Source organism: Mustela putorius, unplaced genomic scaffold (genome assembly GCF_011764305.1).
Source record: "Mustela putorius furo isolate JIRA1106 unplaced genomic scaffold, ASM1176430v1.1 tig00003836_pilon_pilon_pilon, whole genome shotgun sequence".
NCBI classification, from domain to species: domain Eukaryota; kingdom Metazoa; phylum Chordata; class Mammalia; order Carnivora; family Mustelidae; genus Mustela; species Mustela putorius.
Genome location: NW_025421989.1, coordinates 33,482,034 through 33,506,413, shown reverse-complemented (window position 1 = coordinate 33,506,413; position 24,380 = coordinate 33,482,034). Strand labels below are relative to the sequence as shown.

The 24,380-nt window shown below is 40.2% G+C and overlaps 1 protein-coding gene across 7 annotated transcripts in view; it reads left to right on the top strand.

Moving 5' to 3' along the window:
• Positions 1-24,380, top strand: part of RPGR (retinitis pigmentosa GTPase regulator) — an 84,076-nt gene that overhangs the window by 8,840 nt on the left and 50,856 nt on the right. For all 7 annotated transcript variants that reach the window (XM_045089451.1, XM_045089456.1, XM_045089453.1 and 4 more), the window contains exons 7-13: positions 2,787-2,945; positions 8,171-8,326; positions 11,488-11,612; positions 12,617-12,802; positions 13,766-13,937; positions 19,785-19,882; positions 20,203-20,268. In XM_045089451.1, coding sequence (XP_044945386.1) covers positions 2,787-2,945; positions 8,171-8,326; positions 11,488-11,612; positions 12,617-12,802; positions 13,766-13,937; positions 19,785-19,882; positions 20,203-20,268 — 962 coding nt within the window. The remainder of the gene's footprint in view (positions 1-2,786; positions 2,946-8,170; positions 8,327-11,487; positions 11,613-12,616; positions 12,803-13,765; positions 13,938-19,784; positions 19,883-20,202; positions 20,269-24,380) is intronic.

The window sequence follows — 24,380 nt, the reverse complement described above, 5'->3', positions numbered from 1 at the left end:
GAGATCTATGGGCCACTTTCCCTTGGGTGCACTTGCCTCTGTACTTAGACCTTGTCTACTTTTGTCCTGCTAATTTGCTTTTATCAGTTCAGTAAGGGAGTCATACACTTCCATGGTGAGAGCAGGGATGTAGAGTAGGTGGAAAGGGAAGATTGCTCAGTATGAGACAGGATTTCCTTTGCCAAACTTTGCTTAGCATCCCCAATCTCTCCCTTTCTGGGGCTCCCTGGCAACCTTTATCTGCCTTAGTTAAATATTTGAAATGTTTATTTGAGTCTGTGTCTACATAGAGAGTGGTAGAAGTGTGATCGTTCGATTGGTGGGTTTTTTTTAACAGCAAAAACACCTGAGGAAATAGTTTTCTGGCCCCTTTTAGATATCTCTAAGTCTTTGTTTTCCATTCTGTGCTTCTCAGATTCAGATTTAGAAAGTGCTGACTGACCCATTCCAGTGGCCCTCGGATTTACTGGTGAATTGGTAGCACCATGGTACCAGGAGAGGGCAAACTCTGACTCAGCTGCCATTGTTTGCCGCTCTATCAGCTTGTATCTTGGACAAACTAATAATAAATATCGTCAAATGAGGGAATAAGTGAATGAACAATTAACTGTGTTCCTTGGGGCAGTGCTACCTACCAACTAACTGGCAACTTTCTGGATCCTGGGGTTGGTGTAGTGCTCACTTTGTTTATGAGACAAACAAAAAACACAAACGGAAAAACACAAAAATCCCAAGCAAGAGCATTGTCTTATTTAGATTTTAACAAAACTGACAAATTCAATTTTATGACTAAACTCTGCTTTCAGCCAGTAGGAAAACAAGGAATTGCTCATTGTAGCCAACAGGCATTACACGGGGCTTTTTTGTTTTGTTTATATTTATGCCTTTAAAAAAAAACAGCTTTGTGGGGTGGAATTTAAGAAAGAAGACAAACGAGCAAAGGGGAAAAAAGAGAAATTAAGAATCAGACTCTTAACTGTAGAGAATAATCTGATGGTTGGGGGCAGGTAGGTGGGGTGGGTGAACTAGGTGATGGGGATTAAGGAGGGCACTTGTCGTGACGAGTACCTGGTGGTGCATGGAAGTGTTGACTCACCATATAGTACACCTGAAACTAATATTAAAAATTAAAAAAAAACATACACAAGACCAGCTTTATTGACATATATAGCTCACATACCATACAATTCACCCATGTTAAGGTGTGAGGAGCGGCAGGAATTTATAGACAAAAGTGGAAAGAAACTCATCTGGCCTACTAACTCCTTTCATATCAGAGGCAAGAGGCATGGGAAAAAGAGGAAGGGAGCCAGAAGAGCATTTCTGTGCTGGTGCTAAATACTTTTTAGAAAGCTGTAGTTCAAAAAATTTCATTTTCTGTGCAGATCACTCCAGAAAATCAGTAGAGCTGGGTTTGTAGTATTTGACCAAGTTTTCAGTGGTGCATACTATGTGTGTTGAATGTCCCACAACTTCCCTAAGTTCTGTTTTGCTAGGAGAACTCTCAAGCTGCAATAGCTTGAGTTCTACTCACAGCTAAGATTTATCACAGCAAAGGATACAGAGCAAAAACGGCTGGAAGGAGATCTGTGTCCTCCAGGGTAGTCTCACATACACTTCCTAGTCCTTACTCTTTGCGGCACAAGACATGCTTTGAACTACAGGGATGTGTGCCTCATGTCCCTGCCCAGAGAAGCCCACTCTTCTCAGGGTCTTTGGCTTCTGTGTGGGAGTGCTGATTATGTAGGGATACCCTGCTAGCAACTACTCACCGGGACTGAAACTCTGATCCCTTAACATTGATACATCATCAAGTGTACATCATCAGTGTTGATGGTTGTTCAAAGCAACCCTAAGAACGAACCCCAGTTGGCATAATTTGCTGTTTGGGTTACAAAACAAAATCATCAGTCACTAACATAACACTCCAAGGGCCACATTCCCAGGGGTTGGTCAGTGACCAATCATCGTTCTCTTAGAGACATGCAAATAACAAATACATAATAAACAACCAGATTTACTGTGTTACCTCTCTCCTGACATGAATGGCAACAGGTTCTGTGTCCGATTAGGTTATATATCTACAAAGGTTTTTAAATTCTTGCTTATAGAACTCCATTCAGTTCATAGAAATGAATTCTAAGAAGTTCCTGCTTTCAAGAAGCTCAAGTCATAGTGTGATAAGTATAATAAGAGAGCAAGTTAGTAGTGTTGGTATGGACAAGACAGTGATTAAACATCACGAGTTCCTTGATAAAAGAGAATCTGGAGGAAGTGCCATTAAATTGTACAAAATCTGCTATTTTAAGGCTCAGTCAACATATTCACACAGAAATGCATTTCCTTAAAACCAGTTTCATAAAAGCAATTTTTTATTTCACAAGCATTCATTGAATATTTCATATACCAGACATTGCTAGGTTCTTGGAATACCCAAGTGAACAAGACAAAATCCATGTCCTAATGGAGGCTTAATGTCTAGTCATTTTTGCTTTACTGTAAAAGGAAGTAGAAGTAAGATGGTTTCTATGTGAAACAGCTAAAATCATTTTCTACTTCATTAGTAGCGATGGTCGTGAATTCATAAAGAAATTGGATTAGCATAATCAAGGAGAAAAGAAAATCTTAGCTTGATTTCCTTACCATCCAGTAAAAATATCTTAAGTGTAAACTGATCAAGTTGTCATTTTCTAAATTTTTTATTGAACATGAGAATGTGTACCCCAAACACTAGTATTTTGTCCATAATTATGCCATCCTTGATCATTGTTCTTTTCCTTCAACAGCGGAGGGAGAACTGTACACATTTGGAGAACCAGAGTCTGGGAAGTTAGGTCTTCCCAATCAGCTGCTGGTCAATCACAGAATGCCCCAGCCGGTGCCTGGAATTCCTGAGAAGGTGGTCCAAGTAGCTTGTGGTGGAGGGCACACCGTGGTTCTCACAGGTACGTGTGGCTCCTGCTACTCCATTCCCTGCTTTCTGGGGTGGCTAATAAAAAAAAATTACATTCATTTTCTTCTTTTGGGATAAAATACTTAACATCTAATCCAATCTCCTCAAAGATTTTTAAGTCTTTAATACAGTATTGTTATCTATAGGCACAGTGTTGTACAGCAGACCTCTAGACCTTACCTTGCAAAGCTGAAACCTTATACTCATTGATTAGGGGCACCCCTTTCCCCCTCCCAGCCCCTGGCGCCACCATCCTAGTCTGTGCTTCTAGGAGCTTACAAACTGGCCTTGCATCTCTTTTCATTAAAATCTCTAGCTTTGATTTCCATAGTTTCTACACATCTTTGGCCTATTGAAGAAAACTGTAAGTAGAAAAAAATGAATCTTGTGGAATTGTTTTTGCCAACATAATGGACATTTTCATGATCTTCACATGTTTCTTGGCAGCTGATAATTGTTCTTAGCTTGTTTTCAAGGATAGACTGTTTTCCTCGTGTGTGTGTGTGTGTGTGTGTGTATTCTATATTTCTCTAAAATTGGTATAATTTTTCCTGAAATACCTTCTTTCCCCTGTTCATGCTATTTTCTATGTATCATTGATAATTCTTCTCTTTCTAATGTTCAGAATATAAAACTTGGTAATCTATTTTGCATTTTTATGTTCTATTATAGTAATTTAGCAAAAAGTGTTAAGATTTTAAATTACAAATAATAAAAGAAAGTTAGACACTTATTAGCAATGTCAATTTTGACTTCTGTATGTTATATTTGGTATGACATTTCATTTTTCAGGATTCCAGTCAATATGGTAAGATATACACACTACTTGATAACATGCTTACCGAATTGCTGCCTCCAGATTTGTTCGGCATTAATTTGAGTAGCATACAGGGAATACAGCTAGTGAATTGTTATATTTTTTTTGGTCCAAAAGAAATTAACAAGTTTCTGAAGTCACCACTTAATCTTCAGTAACCGAAAGTTAGCAGTGTTGCAGGCAAATTTTGAATAATATCCAGTTCTCAGATGATATGCTTCATGTTGCTAGGTGATTGTGCGATATTTTATCTTTCCATTTTCCTCTCTTACATCGTTTTTCCTTGACTTTTTGTTCTAATCCAAGTCATGCTTTTTAAGTGGTGATTTCCCAGAATTACAATTCCCAGATGAAATCTGTTTCCAAGTTAGAAATAATTTTTTTCCAAGGCCTCCATTCTATATTTGGAAATAATTCTGAGGTTTAAGATTTCTTTGAATTTCTGTTAACAAAATGGATTTTCATATATTTTTTTTTAAGATTTTATTTATTTATTTGACAGAGAGAGATCACAAGTAGGCAGAGAGGCAGGCAGAGAGAGAGAGGAGGAAGCAGGCTCCCTGCTGAGCAGAGAGCCCGATGCGGGACTCGATCCCAGGACCCTGAGATCATGACCTGAGCTGAAGGCAGCGGCTTAACCCACTGAGCCACCCAGGCGCCCAGGATTTTCATATATTTTTAAGATTTATTTTAGGAATTAAACTTAGAAATTAATCTTTATAAATTATCTGAAAATGCATTTGGTAGGCAGAAGTTCAACTTATTCTTTATGTGTTCTATAATTTCTCTAGTTTAAACAAACATTTATTAGGTGACTGAAGGTTATTCTAAAGAACACAAATGTCGATTATATAAAAATAACATCTCAACTATATAGTATAAAGTATTGTTACATAAAATGAGCACCCAAATAATCCATGTTACTTTTAATTATGCTTAGAAGTTTAAAATACACAAAAGTGTGGGGGTTTTTTGCAATATTATAGACGTTTAGCTTTCTGTGGACTTAATTTTGAGGTTAAAAACTATGTTGCCAGAAATTATTTTCTCTAGATTTTTGCAGACTTTGGGATCTCACAGACTAGTAAAGTTATTGTATTTTAAGTTTTTTAATCTTGTGACACAAATATGAAGACCAGCAGATGGTTGCGATCTTCTGATTTGCATTTGACTAAATGAGGGTATTGCAGGCCAAACGCAACCTTTTCACCGTTATATCATAAATAAAGGGGCATTTCAAAATAAAAATTAAGGAGCTCTCAATTTTATTGTAAAAGACACCCTCTTAAATTATATTCACTTATCTCTATGGAAAGTTTACTGCTTTGCCTATTTTTCACATTTCCCCATGGACCTGTGAGAGCTTTATTATGAGCCAGCCCTGGTGAGAAAGCTGTGTTCTGGAGTACAGTATGGATATAATAGTTAGTCCTAACTGATGAAGAAGTGGATCTGAAGCACATACTGATTATTAGTTTGACTAAGTACTAAACGGAATACCTAAGAGTTATAGGATACTTTGAAGACCTTAAAGAAAGAATAGCTAACCATCTGTTCTAGAGCTTTCCCTTCACCAAAGGAAAGGGTTTGAATTAGATGATTTTATGGGGTGGCCTTCCCTAGCATTGTTTTTCCTTTTGTCTATAACTCTGATCTTAAAATATTTAGGGGTACCATTCATTAAAATACTTCAAAGATAATTTAAATTAGTTCATTGCCAGTGAATTTATTTAAAATGTAATACTCCATGGGACCATAAGAGGTGAGAAAATTAAACTACTGGTTGTGGCGATGCTATGATTAGTTTCTCCTTTGAATCAGGGAAACAGTGGACTCCTGAGAAAGGGTAAGTGAGGCAGAGTGATAGATGTATGTCTTCGTCAGCGTTAGCAAAAGCTAAGAAAGTCCTGGTTGTAAGATAGGGTCCACAGTGAAGTCTGGATCCCAAGGAAAAATAAGAACTTAGCTTTTCTAGATTATATATATTTTTAAAGATTTTATTTGACAGAGATCACAAGTAGGCAGAGAGAGGTGGGGGGAAAGCAGTCTCCCTGCTGAGCAGAGAGCCTGATGCGGGGCTCGATCTCAGGACCTTGGGATCATGACCTGAGCTAAAGGCAGAGGCTTTAACCCACTGAGCCACCCAGGCGCCCCTCTAGATTATATTTGGACAAACTCATGATCTCTACAGGGCAACAAGTTACTGTTCATGAAATCAAATGTATTCTGAGAAACTAGAGTAGTATTCATATGAAGCCACCTACTAAAACCTGTTTTCCTAATAGGGTATCATTTGTTAGCATCGAATTACATTGTTAAATGTTACAAAGGTGATGAGACCAAAAATTATATTAGTTGTTACATGTTTAAAAAAAAAGAATGTTAGGTCATTAAAAAAAAAAAAAAAGAGGAGACAAACCATGAGACTCATAATCTGACAAACTGAGGGTTGCTGGGGGGAGGGGGGTATGGAGAGGGTGGTTGGGTTATGGACATTGGGGAGGGCATGTGATATGGTGAGTGCTGTGAAATGTGTAAGCCTGACGATTCACAGACCTGTATCCCTGGGGCAAATAATACATTATATGATAATAAAAATAATTAAAAAAATTTTTAGAAGTGTCAGCCCAGTACCTGAAAGCAAACCCAACAGGGTAAGGATCAAAACTTTTATCACGTGATTCAGGCTGCCTATATGGCCTCATTTCACAGGCTCATCTCAGATAGCCCACGTAACCTAAAGTGGTTATTGGCCAGCTAGAGATGGACACTTGTTTTCATTTACCCAACATTCTACTATTAATCTGACATTCGGAACTGGTGACATGCCATACGGTTATTATACTAATTTTTACATTAAAATAAGGATGTTTTGCCATAGCCTCAGTGTGGCTTCATATCCTTGACACAGCCTATTTTCTTTAAGAGGTATGAGCTCTCTGGCTTATTTGTGAAGTGTTATTAGACAGGAAGAATGTAAAACCATATGACAGTAGATAGTTATGTTTTCCTCAGGATCCTCCACTGTCAGAAATGAGATGAGTTGATTAGTTAGTTTTTAGAAAAATGTTCTTAAAACAAAATGTCTTGGGGCACCTGGGTGGCTCAGTGGGTTAAGCTGCTGCCTTCGGCTCAGGTCATGATCTCAGGGTCCTGGGATCGAGTCCCGCATCAGGCTCTCTGCTCAGCGGGGAGCCTGCTTCCCCTCTCTCTCTCTGCCTGCCTCTCTGCCTACTTGTGATCTTTCTCTGTCAAATAAATAAATAAAATCTTATAAAAAAATTTCCTAGTGTGTGTTAAAATCTGCCTGAATGTTTTTTCATGTAAGCCTCCCAGCAACCCTGTTAGGAATTATAACATCAGAGAGTTTAGGTAACTGGCCTGCTTTCCCCCTCTAGTAATAATGGAGGTGTGGACTCCTCCCTGAAACCAAAGCTCTTCCTCTTCCTTCTGTAGCATGGAAAGGTGATGTGTGGGGCTTTGGAGAAGAGATCATGCTTCCTGACTCAGGGCCAGCCAGAGTTGTGTAAAGGGACCCTTTCATCACCACTCACTTATCCTGTTTTTGTGCTTTTCCATCTCTCGAGAACATGTGAGCTAATGTTTAATAAGTTATTGGAGGTCCTTTGGAGTCACTTAAAAAACGTTAATGTAAAGGAAAAGCTTTTGTCCCCCTTTCATTATTACTGCACTTCCTAGTAAAAGAGCTTTACCTGTGAGTTAATCAAGCATATCTATAGTAAGTTTCAATTCTCATGCAAATTCTCCTCTGAAATTGTTTTACAAAATAGATTGTTCTGTTAAACTATTTTTGAGAAGTAGGAGTTTTTCTGTAGGAAACACTACTCTGTTTGTTTGTTTTAGATTTTATTCATTTATTTGACACACACACACAGAGACAGCGAGAGAGGGAACACAAGCAGGGGAAGTGAGAGAAGGAGAAGCAGGCTTCCCACTGAACAGGGATCCTGGATCCTAAGACTCTGGGATCATGACCTGAGGGGCAGATGCTTAACGACTGAGCCACCCAGGTGCCCCACTGTCCCCCCCCCCCACTTTTTTAAGGTAATGAAAGGAATTAGCTTAATGACAACTGATGCTATTTTTAAAGAGCTAAGTGGTAATTTATAGGGACATGTTAGGTAGTTCACTGACTGATGTGTCTTTAACAACTCTTTTTATGGTTATATGTAAAAGGTAAAATCAGGCCCATGCCATAGCTTTTTTCTTCTCCTTCATCATTGAGAATGTATACCTAAGTATTCAGTATTCTTACATGGGTATTTCAGAGGCACCTAACTTTCATTAAGAAAGTTTGAATGTCACAGTTTTCTAGATATGATGGTGACAGTTTCTGCTTCCCTGCAATCTTTTTCTTATATTTGCTCATTCCCTTTCAGAGAGAGCGGTGTATACCTTTGGGCTCGGACAGTTTGGTCAGCTGGGTCTTGGTACCTTTCTTTTTGAAACTTCAGTACCCAAAGTCATTGAGCATATTACGGATCAGAAAATAAGTTCTATTTCCTGTGGAGAAAATCACACAGCTCTGATAACAGGTATAGATGAGAATTTCTGTTACATATATCTAGAATGGGGTATGTTTTACTACAAAATACAAACTGTGTGGAATGAATGTATCTAGCGTAAGCAAAGGAATCAGTGACTGAGAAAATGGAAGTTCTTGTTTAATATGCCAAAGTGTAAAATTGTAAACTCTTTTTTAACATTTTAGTTCAATTTCAAATCAGTATAAATGATCTAAAGATTAGAACCTCAAAACAAGTCAGTGTTGTCAGAGGTAATATCATATTATACTTTGGCAGAAGGCTGGAATCTTTTTGAAACTGCAACAGTTTGAAGGCTCTTAACTCGGCGAAGAACTTTAAAATGTTGTCCATATTCAGTCTGACCCAGCTATGTACAGGCTGAGTTAATGCCTGTGAAGCTTTTGCCACTAGGAGGCGTTTTCAGGAGTGACTCTTTGCTACTTCCTCCGCAGGGATAGAAAGGCACCTCAAAGGGCACTAGGCAGATACCTGGCTCCCCTAGACCCTTTGCTCTGTACTTTCTCCTTTATCCAGGGAGACACTGCTTTGGGCCTACTTCTCAACCTACGGACTCAGTAAAGATTCTACTCTAGAAATAACTCTCTTCCCTGTAGGTAATTGTTAGACTCCACAGTTGTGATTGCTTTGGAACAAAAGCCCCTGTAATTCACTATTTCTATCTGCAAATGAAGTAAAGCATTAAAAAGGTAGAGATTATAGAGTATTTTGAAATAAACTATATACTTATATTTCTTCATTTGTTTCCTTCTTTCTAAAAAAGCTACTGCTAAATGGAACTCATCTAATGGTATCTAGTTGGGACAACGAGTAATCCACAAATACAATGTATACTACCATACACTGTTCCTCCTTCCCTAAAGAGCCTTTCAGAGAGAACTACCTGCCCATTTTCAAGTGTCAATGTCCATGTTAATATAGCATGAAATAGAACTATATAGAATGTAGAGAATTATTATTCATTCATAGTCCCAGAAGAATTGTTGATCTATATCCCTTACTGCAAAGTCCTAATGTCAATTCACTGTCCTTAAACTGCTATTTTTCATCAACTCTAAATTGCCTTTGATGGGAAATACATACTTTTTATGGCTCATCTAACACACAATTAGATTATTTGGTTAAACTTTCATACTACTATTTCCCCTGATGAAAGAACTTATAGTACAAACAATTGAACATTACTTTTGCTTGCTTTTTGCTCATAAAGCTTTCTCAGGAGAAAGGTGTTATGAATTTTTTTTCCAGGACTAATGAGAGGTGTGTAGTGAGTTATCTGTAAGTTCTTACCAGTTCCGCGTTATGTAGCCAGTGACTTGTGGTTTACAAAAGTTTTCAAGTTGGAAGTGCAATCAGGTAGCTTGGATCAGAGTTTATCTTTTCTGGTAAAGATAATCAAGTTAAAACACAAAGCCTACAAATTAGCACTTCGGGTAAAGAAATCAAGGGTCAAAAGAGGAAGAAGAAGAGAAAAGAATGATAAGGAATGTATATAAAGAAGGGAAATAAGTAGTTGATGATAAGAATTATAAGAGTCTAAATTTGGGGGTTAAATATGGTTATTGTTTATTAATAGGGGATCTTTTCTAGCTATTAGTTTTTTTTAAAGATTTCTTTATTTGAAAAAGAGCAGTGAGTGAGAGGGGACAAGTGCATAAGCAGGAGGGGCAGAGGGAGAGAGAATCTAAAGCAGACTCCATGCCGAGCACAGAGCCCAACACAGGGATTAATCTCATCTAACTTTGAGATCACAACCTGAGCTGAAACCAAGACTCAATCACTTATCCGACCACGTCACCCATTCACCCCTCTGTATTAATTTCTGAGCTTGACACTTACTGAATTATGTTATTATTTCTCAGCATTTTTCCTTTGGTTCTCTTGGATTTTATTAGTATGAGATTACTTTACCATCTTAAACTAGAAGTTCCCAGATGTGATCTTACCATTTCCTGGTTTAAAACCATTCATTCAATGTATTGCCATTAAGATAGAGTTCAGAAATTCTTAATATGAACCAACAGGGTCCTCTGTGGTATGGTTCTTTCCTACCTCTTCAAACTCCTCTCATACCACTGTCCCCTTTGTGCTCCAAGCACACTGGTTGCCTTTCTTAACTGTGTTATGTTCTCTCTTGATTCAAAGCATTTGTATGTGTTTTCCTGCAGCTAAAACCTTAATCATCCTTCAGGTCTGTTTAAAAGCCTCCCCTAATCCCCAGACCAGAAGGAAACTCGGCCTCTTCGGCAACCATCCTGGCCCCCTTTCCTTTCTTCTGCTTCCATGGCACTTTCCGCCAATTGAGAGAGTGGGGGTGAAGGAGGGCCTGAGAAGAGTACTGAAGGTTTGGAATAGTTGCTCTGGCAGTGGGCAGAGGGGTGAACTGGGGAGCAGCAGGAAGACCCCTTACATTATTGTGGACCGTAGAGGCCTTGCCATTGCTATGGGGGCTAGTCACCGGGGTCGTTTTACGGCACTTCCCTCAGCAGCTTCCACAGCCCCAGAGCTGACTTAGTGAAAGAGACAGTTGGATTGATCTAAGCCACTAGTTTTCCACCAGTGGCCATCTTGTTGCCCCAAGATACACAACAGTGGAGACGTTTTTTGATTGTCCCAACTGCAGAGGCAGGGTGTTTTATGGACATTTAGTAGGTAGGAGCCAAGGATGCTGCTGAACATCCTGCAGGGCACAGGACAGACCCACACAACCGAGAATTACCTGGCATTAAATGTCCAGGGTGCCAAGGTTGAGAGACCTGAGTGTTTTTCCACTAGATTGTATTGGGACATAGAGGGTCAGACTCCAAAAATCTCCTTCCCCCGGAGAAGATGGTGCGTATCTAGAGATAGCTCGTGCTGGGTTGCTGCTGTTCTACACAGTCCTCACACGACTGGGCTTCAAATTCACAAACCACCAACGGCTTAGTGATTTATTCTCAGAGTATCTATTGCCTAGTGTTTCGTGCAGGACCACAGAGACCATAGAGAGTGTGGAAATATCAATGGATCAGAGTAAACTTGGTGCAGCATTTGAGGGGGAAATTATAATTGCAACGTAAGAAATAAGTAGATATATTTATTTACAAATAGGTCCATACAAGTAAGTCTTTATAATTCTCTCTCTTTTTTTTTTTTTTTTTTTTGCATTTTAGATTTAGGTCTCATGTATACTTTTGGGGATGGTCGACATGGAAAATTAGGACTTGGACTGGAGAATTTTACCAATCAGTTCATTCCCACTTTGTGCTCCAATTTTTTGAGATTTATAGTTCAATTGGTAAGGACATCACATTTCCCTGTTTACATTGTCATATTCCTATATTTGAGTCTTGCAGTATTTCATAGAAAATAGGTACTTTTATGTTTGTGTGAAAGAATATCATGCCTATATCTAATGAGTGTACTCATTTCCTAAAAGCCAAATGTCAGACATCATGCCACTCAGAAAATCTGTCCCTTTCCTAATTCTCCTTTGAACATTGTCCTTTTCACCCTAATCTTGACTCTCCTGCTTTGCTCCCCTGTGTCTCTTGAGAACCAGAAATGTGCCATGCCTGAAAGCTTGTTGTCTCCTCCAGCAGCCAGCAGAGTATCTGACAATCACCTATAAATATTTGTTGAATTAGATATTACTGAGGCTTATTTAAAATAGTAATAATAATTTCACAATGTTATGAAGGAAAGGTTCAGAGTATGAGTTCTTATAATCACTGTGAAGAACACTATAAGGTTGCTTTAAAAAATCTGTGTATTACAAATACTACACAATGGTTTTTTAGGCATTTTATTGAAAATCACTTATTTCTCAAAATTCTTTGAATGTTGGTTTAATTTTCATGTTCCACCATCATGCATGGTTACATTTTGCTCTAAGAACTTTAAAGCATTGAACTTCAAAAGTGTTCATGTAAAGAAAAAGGTTTGGAGATATAATTATCCCAAGAGGTTGATTTCCTCTTGGATCACTTTTTTTCCAAGTAGAACTTCTCTGGGTGATTTTTTCAAGGTGTTCATGTTACTCTCAGATTAAAATAGCATTTTCTCAACTTTATGAGGAGAAACAGAATTGGAAGGAAAATGGTGTGTAAACTTGTTCTAATTTTCAATTGTAGTGTTTAAAGAAGACACATTAGTGTGTGTGTGTATGTATTTGGGAGGAGAGGAGATGGCTGACTACCTAGGAAGTTTACCACTAAGTAAATGTTTTGTAGCTGAAAACTTAAAAACCTATTTGTGTTTGAAACCAATGTTGATTAATCAATCTGTGGTTTAATGCTACAGGTGGCTTGTGGTGGATGCCACACACTTGTTTTTGCCACTCCGCGACCCAGCGGGACAGAAGAATTGGAGTTAGAAGAAAGCAACGATTCTTACTTTCCTGCAGCGCCTTCTCTGCTCCTCAGCGATCTGAGCCCAGGCAGTGTACTGCACAGAACTCTACCAGCACGTGTGCGGCGAAGAGAGAGGGTATAGGCTTGTGGCCAGTTCTATATCATGGCCCTTCAAACAGAATGGGAAAAAATTCATTTTCTTTTTAAACCTAAAAGGGTCTTTTAAGATAGATTGACTAAATAAAATGGTTAGAGTTGGAGGCTTACAAACTTAAAGCAAATTCAGAGTTAAGGTGTTCAACACACAAGTGAGAAAATTCAAATAATCATGGATAACCTTGAGTTAATAGAGAGTGGATACAAAGCAAAGATACAAAGCAACCTTTTAGAGGCCTATCTTCATACTTCAGGTTGAATGCTGAATTATTTTCTCAACTCTATATGGATTGACTTTTACTTTGCTTTTTATCTTTTAGTTACACCTCGTGAGCCGTGTAAGGTTCTACACTATAAACAATGAAATGTGGGAAACAGAAATAAGGACTGCAGTTCAAGATAGGGAATGTTCTTTCTCGCTTAAATTTAGAGGTTCTCATTCTGCTTTAGAATTATTGTTTCGATGGCACTTGTATTTAAAAAAACAAAAAGAAAATGCCAAATAATATTTAAAGGAGACATCCCTTTTTTAAAAAGTTACTTGAAGTTCCAAAACATATTCCTTTGGAAGTAAAAAGGTTAAGTTTGGCTTTTGGTTATGAAAAAGTACATATGGAAAGACTGAGAAATAGCAGTATTTTGTAGTTATTGTTTTTTAGGTCTTGTGACTAATTTTTTGTTTCCTAAGGAAAGCAGAGAGAATATACATACACTTTTACCCATCGTGTGAAAAACGGGCTTCTAAATTAACAATTTAGAGCAACTTAGATACAGAGATGACAGAACAAAACATTTTTGAGTCCTTGGTGATAATTTAAAGATGAATGTGGGACAGTGGGCAACTTTGAAGTCTCTTAAATATTTTTAGTAGCTGGGGGGTAGTTTCTGTCAATACTAAACATATAATATCATGTAACAGTTTATTTAACCTGTTTATTTTAAGGAGAGATCGCCTGATGCTTTTCAAATGACACGAACACTACCTCCAATTGAAGGAACTTCTGTGCCACCTGTTAGCTTTCCCCCCACCCCAGATCCTTTCTATATGTCTGCAGGTAATTGGCCAGGGAAAATGATACTTGAAAAGGAGGACCCCGTGCAACTAGTGGAACCAGGTAACAGCTGATATCCTGTCTGCTCACAGGAAAAGGGTCCCTTTTATGCCTATTAGTGTCATATTTATGTTAGGATGTTCTTGCAAATTAAATTGTTTTCTTCCTAGTTGGAGGCTGACATCTCTCGTTCGAGTTCCAGTCCAGATTACTCTTATAAATATAAAGCATCACTAGTGACCCTAAAAACCCCATAATAATAATAGCGGCATATTTTTATAGAGCAATGCATAGAATATGTAATACCTTCTCTTACCTTATCTCCTTTAAACCTGAAGCAACTCTGTGAAATCCGTGGGAGTTCTAAACTCTTCATTTTGGTAGATGAGAGAAGCAAGGCTTGAAAAGACTGAGTGACTTGGCCAAGGTCACTCAGCCTATAAATGAAGAGAGTCAGATTTGAATGTGGATCTTCTGGACCTATGTGAAGTCTTGAATTTAGGCAGTATACCATAGTGGTCAAGAACATGGGACATGGGGGCACCTGGGTGGCTCAGTTGGTTAAGCTTCTAACTCTTGATTTCAGCTCAGGTCATGATCTTGGGGTTGTGGGATTGAGCTCTGCCCAGCATGGAGCCCTCTTAAGATTTTCTCCCTCTCCCTCTGCTCCTAACCCTCCCCTGCCCTCACCTGTATGCATGCATGCACACACGTGCTCTCTCTCTCAAGAAAAAGAAGACAAAAAAGAAAAAAAGAGCATGGGGCATGGAGTTAAGTAGAGCTGGGGTCAGATGCCATCCCTGACATTTATTAACTGTGTCTAACCCTTAGTTTTCCTATCTTTAAAGTGGGTATAGTAATACTCCTTTAGAGTGATTGAGGTTAAATGAGATAAGGTATATAAAATACTTACCATTGAGCCTAGCACTTCTAGGAAGCTCTTTATAGTTGGTTATTATTAACACTTCTACCTCACTGCCTTATAGATACACATTGTATTTTAAATTGTAATCCCAGCTCTTCAATTATTATACATCTCTTGGAAAGAATTTTGTTTACAGGCATTTGTGTATCTTAGGAGTGTGTATGTATTATTGCAGGGCACATGCTTGAATAGTAGGGGCAGGACAAGAAGCCAGGGTCAAGAGATTAGAATAAACAGTAGGTTTGGAATTAAGACGATCTGGGTACCTGTGATTAAGAACCATGGCACAGATAAATTTTAGTATTTTGGTATCAAAAGTTGAAGTAGTAAAAGCAAGAGGTGTGCACCGTGGGAATAGAATATTATCTACAACTAGAACCTTGATCATGAGCCAGTTTCTTACTGTATTTTTTCCAAACGTTTATTTTATTTATTTTGAGAGAGAGAGAGAGAGGGTGTGTGTGTGTGAGTGTGGGGAGGGGTAGGGGGAGAGAATCTTAAATATGATCCATGCTGATCCCAGGACCCTGAGGTCATAACCTGAGCCAAAACCAAGAGTCAGAGACTTAACCAACGGAGCCGCCCAGGCGCCCCTGATAATGAGCCAGTTCCTTGCATCTCACAGAGAACTTTTTTATGCTTTGCTTTGAGGTAAGCGTCACTGACACCTTTCAGGCCTGTACATGGAAAAAGTGGAGTCTGACAACAGTTTGTACAAGGAAAAGAGAAGTTTGTGGTTTGGAGGAAGTTGTTTCTCACTTCAAGAGATCTGAATATGAACATATACAGAGTTTTATAGCTAGAGCCAAAGGAAAAGCTATTCCTTATCTTTTTGTGACTGTTCGCTGAAACTGTCTTAAAAGTATGCTGCAAGTTATATCTAACATATAACAGGACCTCTTCTAAATTACTTGCAGACTTCAGTGTTTATCGTGGAGGGAGGAAGGTCAGGGAAGACCTTGCTGAGAAGGTGACATTTAAGCTAACACATAAAGGATAAGAAAGCCACATGAAGAGAGAGGTTATGTGCATTCTAGGCAAAGAAAGTAATAGAGGCAAAGGTTTGGAGGCAGTTTATAAGAAAAGGAAAGAAGACTGTTGGAGCTAGAGAGTACAGGAAAAGGCTAGATAAGATGTTGGAGAGAAGAGTGAAAAAAGTATTCATGATTTTATAGGCAGTGAGAAGCCTGTTTGAGTGTTTTCTTAAGTGCAATACAAAGTCATTAAAGGTTTTTAATCAGTGGAGTGATGTCCTCCAGTCCAGTTTACATTTTAAGATGCTCACTTTTGCCTCTGTGTGGATTGTAGGGAGGAAGGACTAAAGGTAGGAAGCATACTCAAGAGCCCATTGCAAGAGAGGATGGTGTGTGGTCCAGGTTGCTGTGAAGATGGAGAGAAGGGGGCAGATTGGAAGTGCATTTGAGACCTAGAACTACCTGAATTTACACATGGAGGTGAAGGAAAGGGAAGAATCCAGAATGATTCCTAGGCAAAAGCATGGTTGACAAGCTTGAGGGAAAAAAAAAATCAAGCTTGCTGCGAAACATCGAAGCAGAAATATGGAGGAGGCAGTTGAAGATGCCAGCCTAAAGTTCAGAAGAGAGGTCTGAACCAGGGAGATACATTTGGAACCCGACAACACAGAATTGGTATTTACAGTCTGTGGGACTTGGTGAAAGCACCTGTTAGATAGCAGAGTAGCACGAGAAGAGCGCCCAGGGTTTGACCTGAAGAACATCTAACATTTTGAGGGTAGGGGAGGAAGAGCTGGTGGCAAAGAAACTTTCCTCAGCCCCACCAGCTAGAAGGGTAAGAGGAAGGGAACCAGGAGAGAGTAGGGTCGCGAATTCCAAGTACTGGTCAGAGGTCAAGGAGGAAGCTCAAAGAAGCATCCCATGGATTTGGCTTTGTGGAGAGTGTCCTTGATCTTGACAAGAGTAGCTTCAGGGGGAGATAAGAGCAGAAGCCAGAGGGCAAAGAGTTGAGGCATGAATGTAGAAAATTCCTTTGCCAATTTTGGTCATTAAGAGGAGCAGAGAAAAGGGCTGGCAGCTCGAGGGAGATGCGGGGTCAATGAGAAATAGTAGAACATTTTTGTATGCTAATGGATGTGAGCCAGTAGTCCCAGACTGACCGATAGCCCGAGAGAGAGAGAGAGAGAATGAACATGAACATCACAGTGGTGCTGGCATACAGAGCAGTCTTTGGTAAGAGGAAAGACACATCCTGTATTTCAACAGGAAAATGGAAGTAAATGTGTACATTTCTTGGGGGGAAGATAAGGCAGATCAGGTCTGATGACTTCTGTTTCCTTAGTCAAGTATAAGGCAAGGCCCGTGAGCTTCAGTGATCTACTATCAGTTTTTCCAAACCTCCATTCTCTGCCCTCTCCAGTCTATCCCATTTAGAACTTTCTACATTAATCTTCCTCAGGCACAGTTTTAGTTCTCCTCTGCTCCAGTGGCTTCTGATATCCATAATATTTGTGAAGATAAATGTGAGTTTCCCCATGTAACTGCCACCTGCTTTTGTAGCTCCATCTCTCAGTAATCTTTTTCTTTTTTTTTTTAATTTTTTATTTTTTATAAACATATATTTTTATCCCCAGGGGTACAGGTCTGTGAATCACCAGGTTTACACACTTCACAGCACTCACCAAAGCACATACCCTCCCCAATGTCCATAATCCCACCCCCTTCTCCCAAACCCCCTCCCCCCAGCAACCCTCAGTTTGTTTTGTGAGATTAAGAGTCACTTATGGTTTGTCTCCCTCCCAATCCCATCGTGTTTCATTTATTCTTCTCCTACCCACTTAAGCCCCCATGTTGCATCACCACTTCCTCATATCAGGGAGATCATATGATAGTTGTCTTTGTCTGCTTGACTTATTTCGCTAAGCATGATACGCTCTAGTTCCATCCATGTTGTCGCAAATGGCAAGATTTCATTTCTTTTGATGGCTGCATAGTATTCCATTGTGTATATATACCACATCTTCTTGATCCATTCATCTGTTGATGGACATTTAGGTTCTTTCCATAGTTTGGCTATTGTGGACATTGCTGCTATAAACATTCGGGTGCACGTGCCCCTTTGGATCACTACGTTTGTATCTTTAGGGTAAATACCCAGTAGTGTAATTGCTGGGTCATAGGGCAGTTCTATTTTCAACATTTTGAGGAACCTCCATGCTGTTTTCCAAAGTGGCTTCACCAGCTTGCATTCCCACCAACAGTGTAGGAGGGTTCCCCTTTCTCCGCATCCTCGCCAGCATCTGTCATTTCCTGACTTGTTTATTTTAGCCATTCTGACTGGTGTGAGGTGATATCTCATTGTGGTTTTGATAGTAATCTTTTTCTTATAACCTTAATGCAGGTCACCGGTCTGTAAAGTGAGCCACGTCTAGCCAGCCACTTGTTTTTGTATACAAAGTTTTATTGGAGCCCCATCGGGCCATTCCTTTATGTAGTGCCTTTGGCTGCTCTTACACGACAACAGCAGAGTTTGAGTCATTAGGACGGAGACTGTGTGGCCACAAAGCCTGAAATATTTACTAGATGGCCTCTTACAGGGAAAGTTTCCCAACTCTTGATTTTGATCAAACAGAGGTCTTCACAGTCAGACTTGGTAGAAAAGGCTGTAAAGTCAAGTCAAGTGTCGAGACCGACACTTGGCACTTCATTTATTCCTTTATGAAGTATGGGGACACTCTGCTTACCTCTCTTGTTGTCATGGAGGTCACGTGACATGTGCGAAAGCATGTATTCCCAGCACATGGCCAGCCTTTAGTACAAGCCATTGCTGCTGCTTCTGTTAGCATGGGGCTTCACTTTCTTCTCTGTCCACCTCCACCTCCCAGGATTCTACTCACTCTTCCGCGCACCTCTTTAGTGAAACATTTCCTGATTCGCAGCATTTGGATGTGATTTTTCATGCCAGTGTATTCCCTTTAGATGATAAGCTCATTCAGAGTGAGCCGTTAATTAAGTTGATTATCTTGCACATAGCGCCGCACACGAAATAAGCACAAATGGATTATTTGCTCCTTTGCACTGAATGAATTTACAACGGCAAGATCAGTGGGGACTGGCATTTTTAGCAAGGACTTTGTTTAGGAGCTCCTCTCAAATATATGGGTGCTAAACGGGGTTGTAGTAATTGAGAAAAATGTAAGATCAAGGAGAGCTCGTTAAGTTTTAGTTACCTGCTCGATGACATAATAACCTTGTAGTTTTCCATGAACATTTCTAGGTGCTTTTACTAGTTATCTGATTTTTCATGTAACAAGTGGCCTTAAAACTCATCTCACAGTTTGTGAGGGTCAAGAATTGAGGAGCAGCCTAGCTGAGGGGTTCTGGCCCAGAGCATTTCATGCAGGTGCAATCATGCTGTCAGTTGGGGCTGGAGTCACCCGAAGGCTCCACTGGGGCTATAGGATGCTCTTCTGTGCTGCCCCGCATGGCCATTGGCAGGAGGTTTTACTTCCTCAGCACGTGGGCTTCTCCCTAGGAATGCTCCTAGCATGGCTTCCCCCCAGAGAAAGTGATGCAAGAAAGACAGACATACAAACTGTGGTAACATCACAATTATGGCTGCTTTGTTTTGTTGGCCATATAGAACTACCTGGTAAAATGTGGAAAGGAACGACATAAGGGGCCCCATTTCGGGAGGATGTGGGTCACCAGGGCCCTTTTTGGGGACTCACTGTTACAGTGGTTGATACCTGGGTAGCAGTTCTCCCAAAGGTTTGCCTGTTCATATGAACAAAGCAGTTCCTATCTCACCAGCACTGAAGTCTTTAAACTTTCAGAAAGAGACTTTAAAACCTCTTATCACTGTGAATGAATTCTGTTCAGTTCCCTTAACATGAGGTTAAAGGACTTCAGTAAAATTATGCCTTCACTTTATATTAGAGAATAACTTATTGTCCAGGTGTCTTTCAATTTTCCACTGAAAGCTGGTTTTCTCTTTTCCCTTTTAATCAGATTATTTTCGTGATAAAATGGCCAAAGGGAAAGAAGCAGACAATTCTTCAGCCGGAGATTCAGAAAGCCTTGGAGAAACTACTGATGTCTTAAATATGGTATTGGTTTGCTCATTTATCGATATAGATATGTTTGGATTTTAGTTCATCATGTATTCATATTTGTGTGTTGAATACATGTGATGTTCCTTGCATTAAAAAGGGTTTGCTTCCATTTTGTTTATTTTTATATGCTATATGTTTATTATTTTATTGAAGTATAGATGACATACAGTACAATTAATTATGATCTTCGTATCATTAGTATGCAGTTGAGTGTAGATTATATTACTGTCTGAACTGTTATATAAGAATACGTAAATATATAATCTTATATATACTCTTTATTCTTTTTAGAACATATTTTTTATTTCTTGCAGACACATATGATGAGCCTGAATTCCAATGAGAAGTCATTAAAATTATCACCAATTCAGAAACAAAAGGTATAATATAGAGAGTTCTTTTCACTGTGGTGGGTAAGAACAGTTTATATTTTTTTCTTGAAAGCTTTCTGAAAAGAATACGTGAAAGATAAGTATTCGTTTACTTTAGATTTTGAAAGAGGAATACATTGTAGATGGCCTCAATTTGGGTTTGTTCTGTTGGTATGTATTTCAGATATATGGCAGGATTTCATTGCTGAAATTTGCTTTTTGTTGTCACTAACAAGTTGTAGTAGTCACATTTTCTTACCACCAAAGCAAAGGATTATTATGGCAGTTCAAAAGCATTGGAAGAAGCTACTACTGTTTATCAGAATGGTTCTCAGACTTGGGCTAAGCATGACTTTGGTTGAGTTACCATGTTGTTCTCAAAGATGATATTAACATCTTCTTGAGCTCTAAAATTTGGTGGTTTTAGTCAAAATATTTGATAATTGCTTTTCCAGTGTGCGGAATAGGCTTTAATCTGTCATGGAATTGATAGCATAAAAACAAAATTAAACATTTGGAAATCAATCAGAAACCATGCATGGGTGATAAAGAGAGGTTTTTAATGAATAACAAATGAGTAGCAGGAGAAAGGAATAGTTGGTGGTTTTCACAACCCTGGAGAGACAAAGGCCTGACCTGAAATCCTTTGCTTCTCCTGGCTTTAAGGACCAGTGGGGTGAAAGAAAGGAGGGGTTTGAAGATTAGAAAAGTAAATTGGAGAAATAGAAATTGAAGGAAGAAGGCTTATAGACAATATTTAATTTATATTTCCAGTGCCTTTGTCACATTATTAAACTAAAAAATCCTCAAAGTCAAAGTCACTGAAATGCAAGAGGATCTTGCTGACTTTTAAAAATTTGTGCCAGTCTTTTTTAAGTCTTACCTCTGTTTTATTGAGAGGCAGAGGCGTGGTGAGTAACTGCATTCATTTTGAATATGGGAGAACTCTTCTCCTAACCCAGGGGGGAAGCTCAGCGAAGGTTGACTGACTTTACTGACTGACTGCACTTCCAAGCAGACATCTGTTCCTCTGTCTCTCCTTCCTCTTCTCTTAGACTCAGGGCTCTGCCTCTTCTATGCTGTTTGATTATGCTAGGGAAGTGAAGGCACATACACTTAGAAATCATTTCTGGCAGCTGGGCCTCTACCTCTCTTTAGGGCTCTTGAAAGAATTGTGACTTTTTAAAAAGTAGGACCTAGAACAAGCAGAAGGAAAGCACTTCCTTTTAAACTGATATTTTATACTTGACATAGTCCTTTTAAGTAGAGGCTCAACCAGACCTATTTTAGTGAATTAAAAAAATGATTTATTGTAGTATTTCCATATATTAATGTTTAACTTGTGCTGTTTTAATTTTGGGGGGAGCAAAAAATGACTTCTTCCTAAGCCTAGCACTCATGACAATTTGTAGCACTTGATTTAGTGAGATTTTACTCTCCAGAGACCCAAATTTATCAAATATTTCAGTTCATTAGCTTACAGAATTTAGGTCAATGATTTGATTTTTGCCTTATTTTGTCCAGCAGGAAATGAATTTCATATTCGTAATATATCATTCAAATCGCAGTCTTTAATTTCGTAGTTTTTATAAAAGTCTTACATTTTACCGTAGGTATTTTTTCCACATAGTGGTTAGTTTCATGTATGTAAGTTATTATAATTAAAGAATACAATAGATAAAAGGAAGAGGGTCAAAAATTTGAAAACTCAAAGATTTGTTTTGAAAAGAAACGTATTTTTTAGTATACTGATTAAAAGTTTTGTAGTTTTCATCTCAGATTTTCCTTCTAGGCATAAGAAGGCATATTCATTTTTTCCAATATTAAACAATTTCATATTTTCATTAATTTTCTTTAATTCTGTGAATTTCACGGAATTCAAAGAGCAATCAAAGTCTAACAATTAAAATAACAGGGAAGGTAGGAAAAAAAGAAACCGAACCTGATTTCATATAAGAGAAGTGTACATTTTTTTTTATCGGTATTTTGCACAATCTGTATGGACATGTATTCTCTTTGAGACTTGATTCCAATTAAGGGGTGAAGACATCCTGACATGAGTTGACTTGTGTGAATAGAGACAACATGAGGGTAGGTAGTGAGTGCGTGCGAGTGAGATGCTTACCTGTGTGCCACGGCGGAGTCCCATGTGCCGCAGACTCAGAGAGTGGTGGCGGTCCTCTCCAACAAGAGGCCAGTCTGAGCAAAATGTCTGGGAAAATTGGACATTTTTATTCTGCTAGCGAAACTTAGAGTAATGCAAAATCTGGGCAGTGTTTTGAAGTAGATAAGTCCCCTTTGTCAACTAATAGTAGTATGACGATTACTTCAAAAATTTACAGAAACAAGAAACAATTGAGCAACTGAAGCAGCATACAGCTCACTCTGAAAACGATGATAGTAAAGGATTTGCAAGTGAAGAGATGTCCAAAACAGTGAATGAAGGGAGAGTCTATAAACAACTTTTGGCAAAAGGAATGTACGTGATGCAAGCAGCTATGACTACGGAAGCATTTTCAGATGAGGACATAGGTAGTGACCCAGGCCAGCCTGGGCCTCGAGCTGACACCCGTGCAGAGGGTGTGCAAAGAGGGCTGTTCAGATGTGAGAGTAAGCATGGTCTTTATCCACCTGACAGTAAGGCCATAGCAAAGGCAAGCGATGCAGGCCAGTGGCAGAAGGATCCAGATGCAGAAGAAATAGTCTCTGAGAAGGAAACTGAGCTGGCCGAAATGGCAGGTCTGAAGGCTAGGAGACAAATCGAAGAGAATTTAAGAGATATTAATATGTTCTTTGACAACTTACCAAATAGAGACATAAATATTGATGATGAAGACAGTAAAGATTTTGTTGAGGATGCTAAGAGGAACAAGCGAGATATGATTTTTGACAGCGAGAGAGACTCTCTAGATGAGCCAGACAGTTTCTTGGAAGGCGAAAGTGCAAGTCAGCAAGGCACCACTGACGGCTTCGAGCAGCCGGAGTCAGTAGAATTTAGTAGTGGAGAGAAAGAGGATGACGAAGTGGAAGTGGACCGGGGGGGGGGAAAGGGAAAGGGGGGGGGGGGGGGGGGGGGGGGGGGGGGGGGGGGGGGGGGGGGGGGAAGGGGGGGGGGGGGGGGGGGGGGGGGGGGGGGGGGGGGGGGGGGGGGGGGGGGGGGGGGAAAAAAAAAAAAAAAAAAAAGGGGGGGGGGGGGGGGGAAAGGGGGAGAAAAAGGGGGGGGGGGGGGGGGGGGGGGGGGGGGGGGGGAAAAAAAAAGGGGGGGGGGGGGGGGGGGGGGGGGGGGGGGGGGGGGGGGGGGGGGGGGGGGGGGGGGGGGGGGGGGGGGGGGGGGGGGAGAAAAAAAAAAAAAGGGGGGGGGGGGGGGGGGGGGGGGGGGGGGGGGGGGGGGGGGGGGGGGGGGGGGGGGGGGGGGGGGGGGGGGGGGGGGGGGGGGGGGGGGGGGGGGGGGGGGGGGGGGGGGGGGGGGGGGGGGGGGAGGGGGGGGGGGGGGGGGGGGGGGGGGGGGGGGGGGGGGGGGGGGGGGGGGGGGGGGGGGGGGGGGGGGGGGGGGGGAAAAAAGGGGGGGGGGGGGGGGGGGGGGGGGGGGGGGGGGAAAAAAGGGGGGGGGGGGGGGAAGGGCGGAGGGGGGGGGGGGGGGCTCCTCTTTAATAGAAAAGGGGGGGTTCCCTCCAAATTAGGGGGATACTAGGAAATATGAATAGCAGATAATTAACATGATATATTCCCCAGTAAAGACAGATTTAGGAAATAGGAGTATAGTATAAGAATGTTGCATTTATGCATATAAACTGGGGGGGGAAAAAAGATGACACGGATCCTAAAGGGCTAGAAAAGCATTTCTTATGAGTTCTTTTTGGTCTCTGATTACAATTTGCCTACTATATGGAATAATTTTATAAGGTGGATGGTATTGTAAAGCTGAAGTGAAGAATTCGCATTTTTTTTAAAAAGTGCTTTTTAAAAAAAAAAAAATCCTTTTATGTGCCCTTTTTGCAACAATCTACAAGTGTCAGCTGGATTCAGAGCTTAGATCTTAATGTGATGTCTTTTAGTTCCTGCCTGGGCCAATGGCAGTGTATCCCATGAAATAGAGGTGAACTTGAATATATATTCAGGAA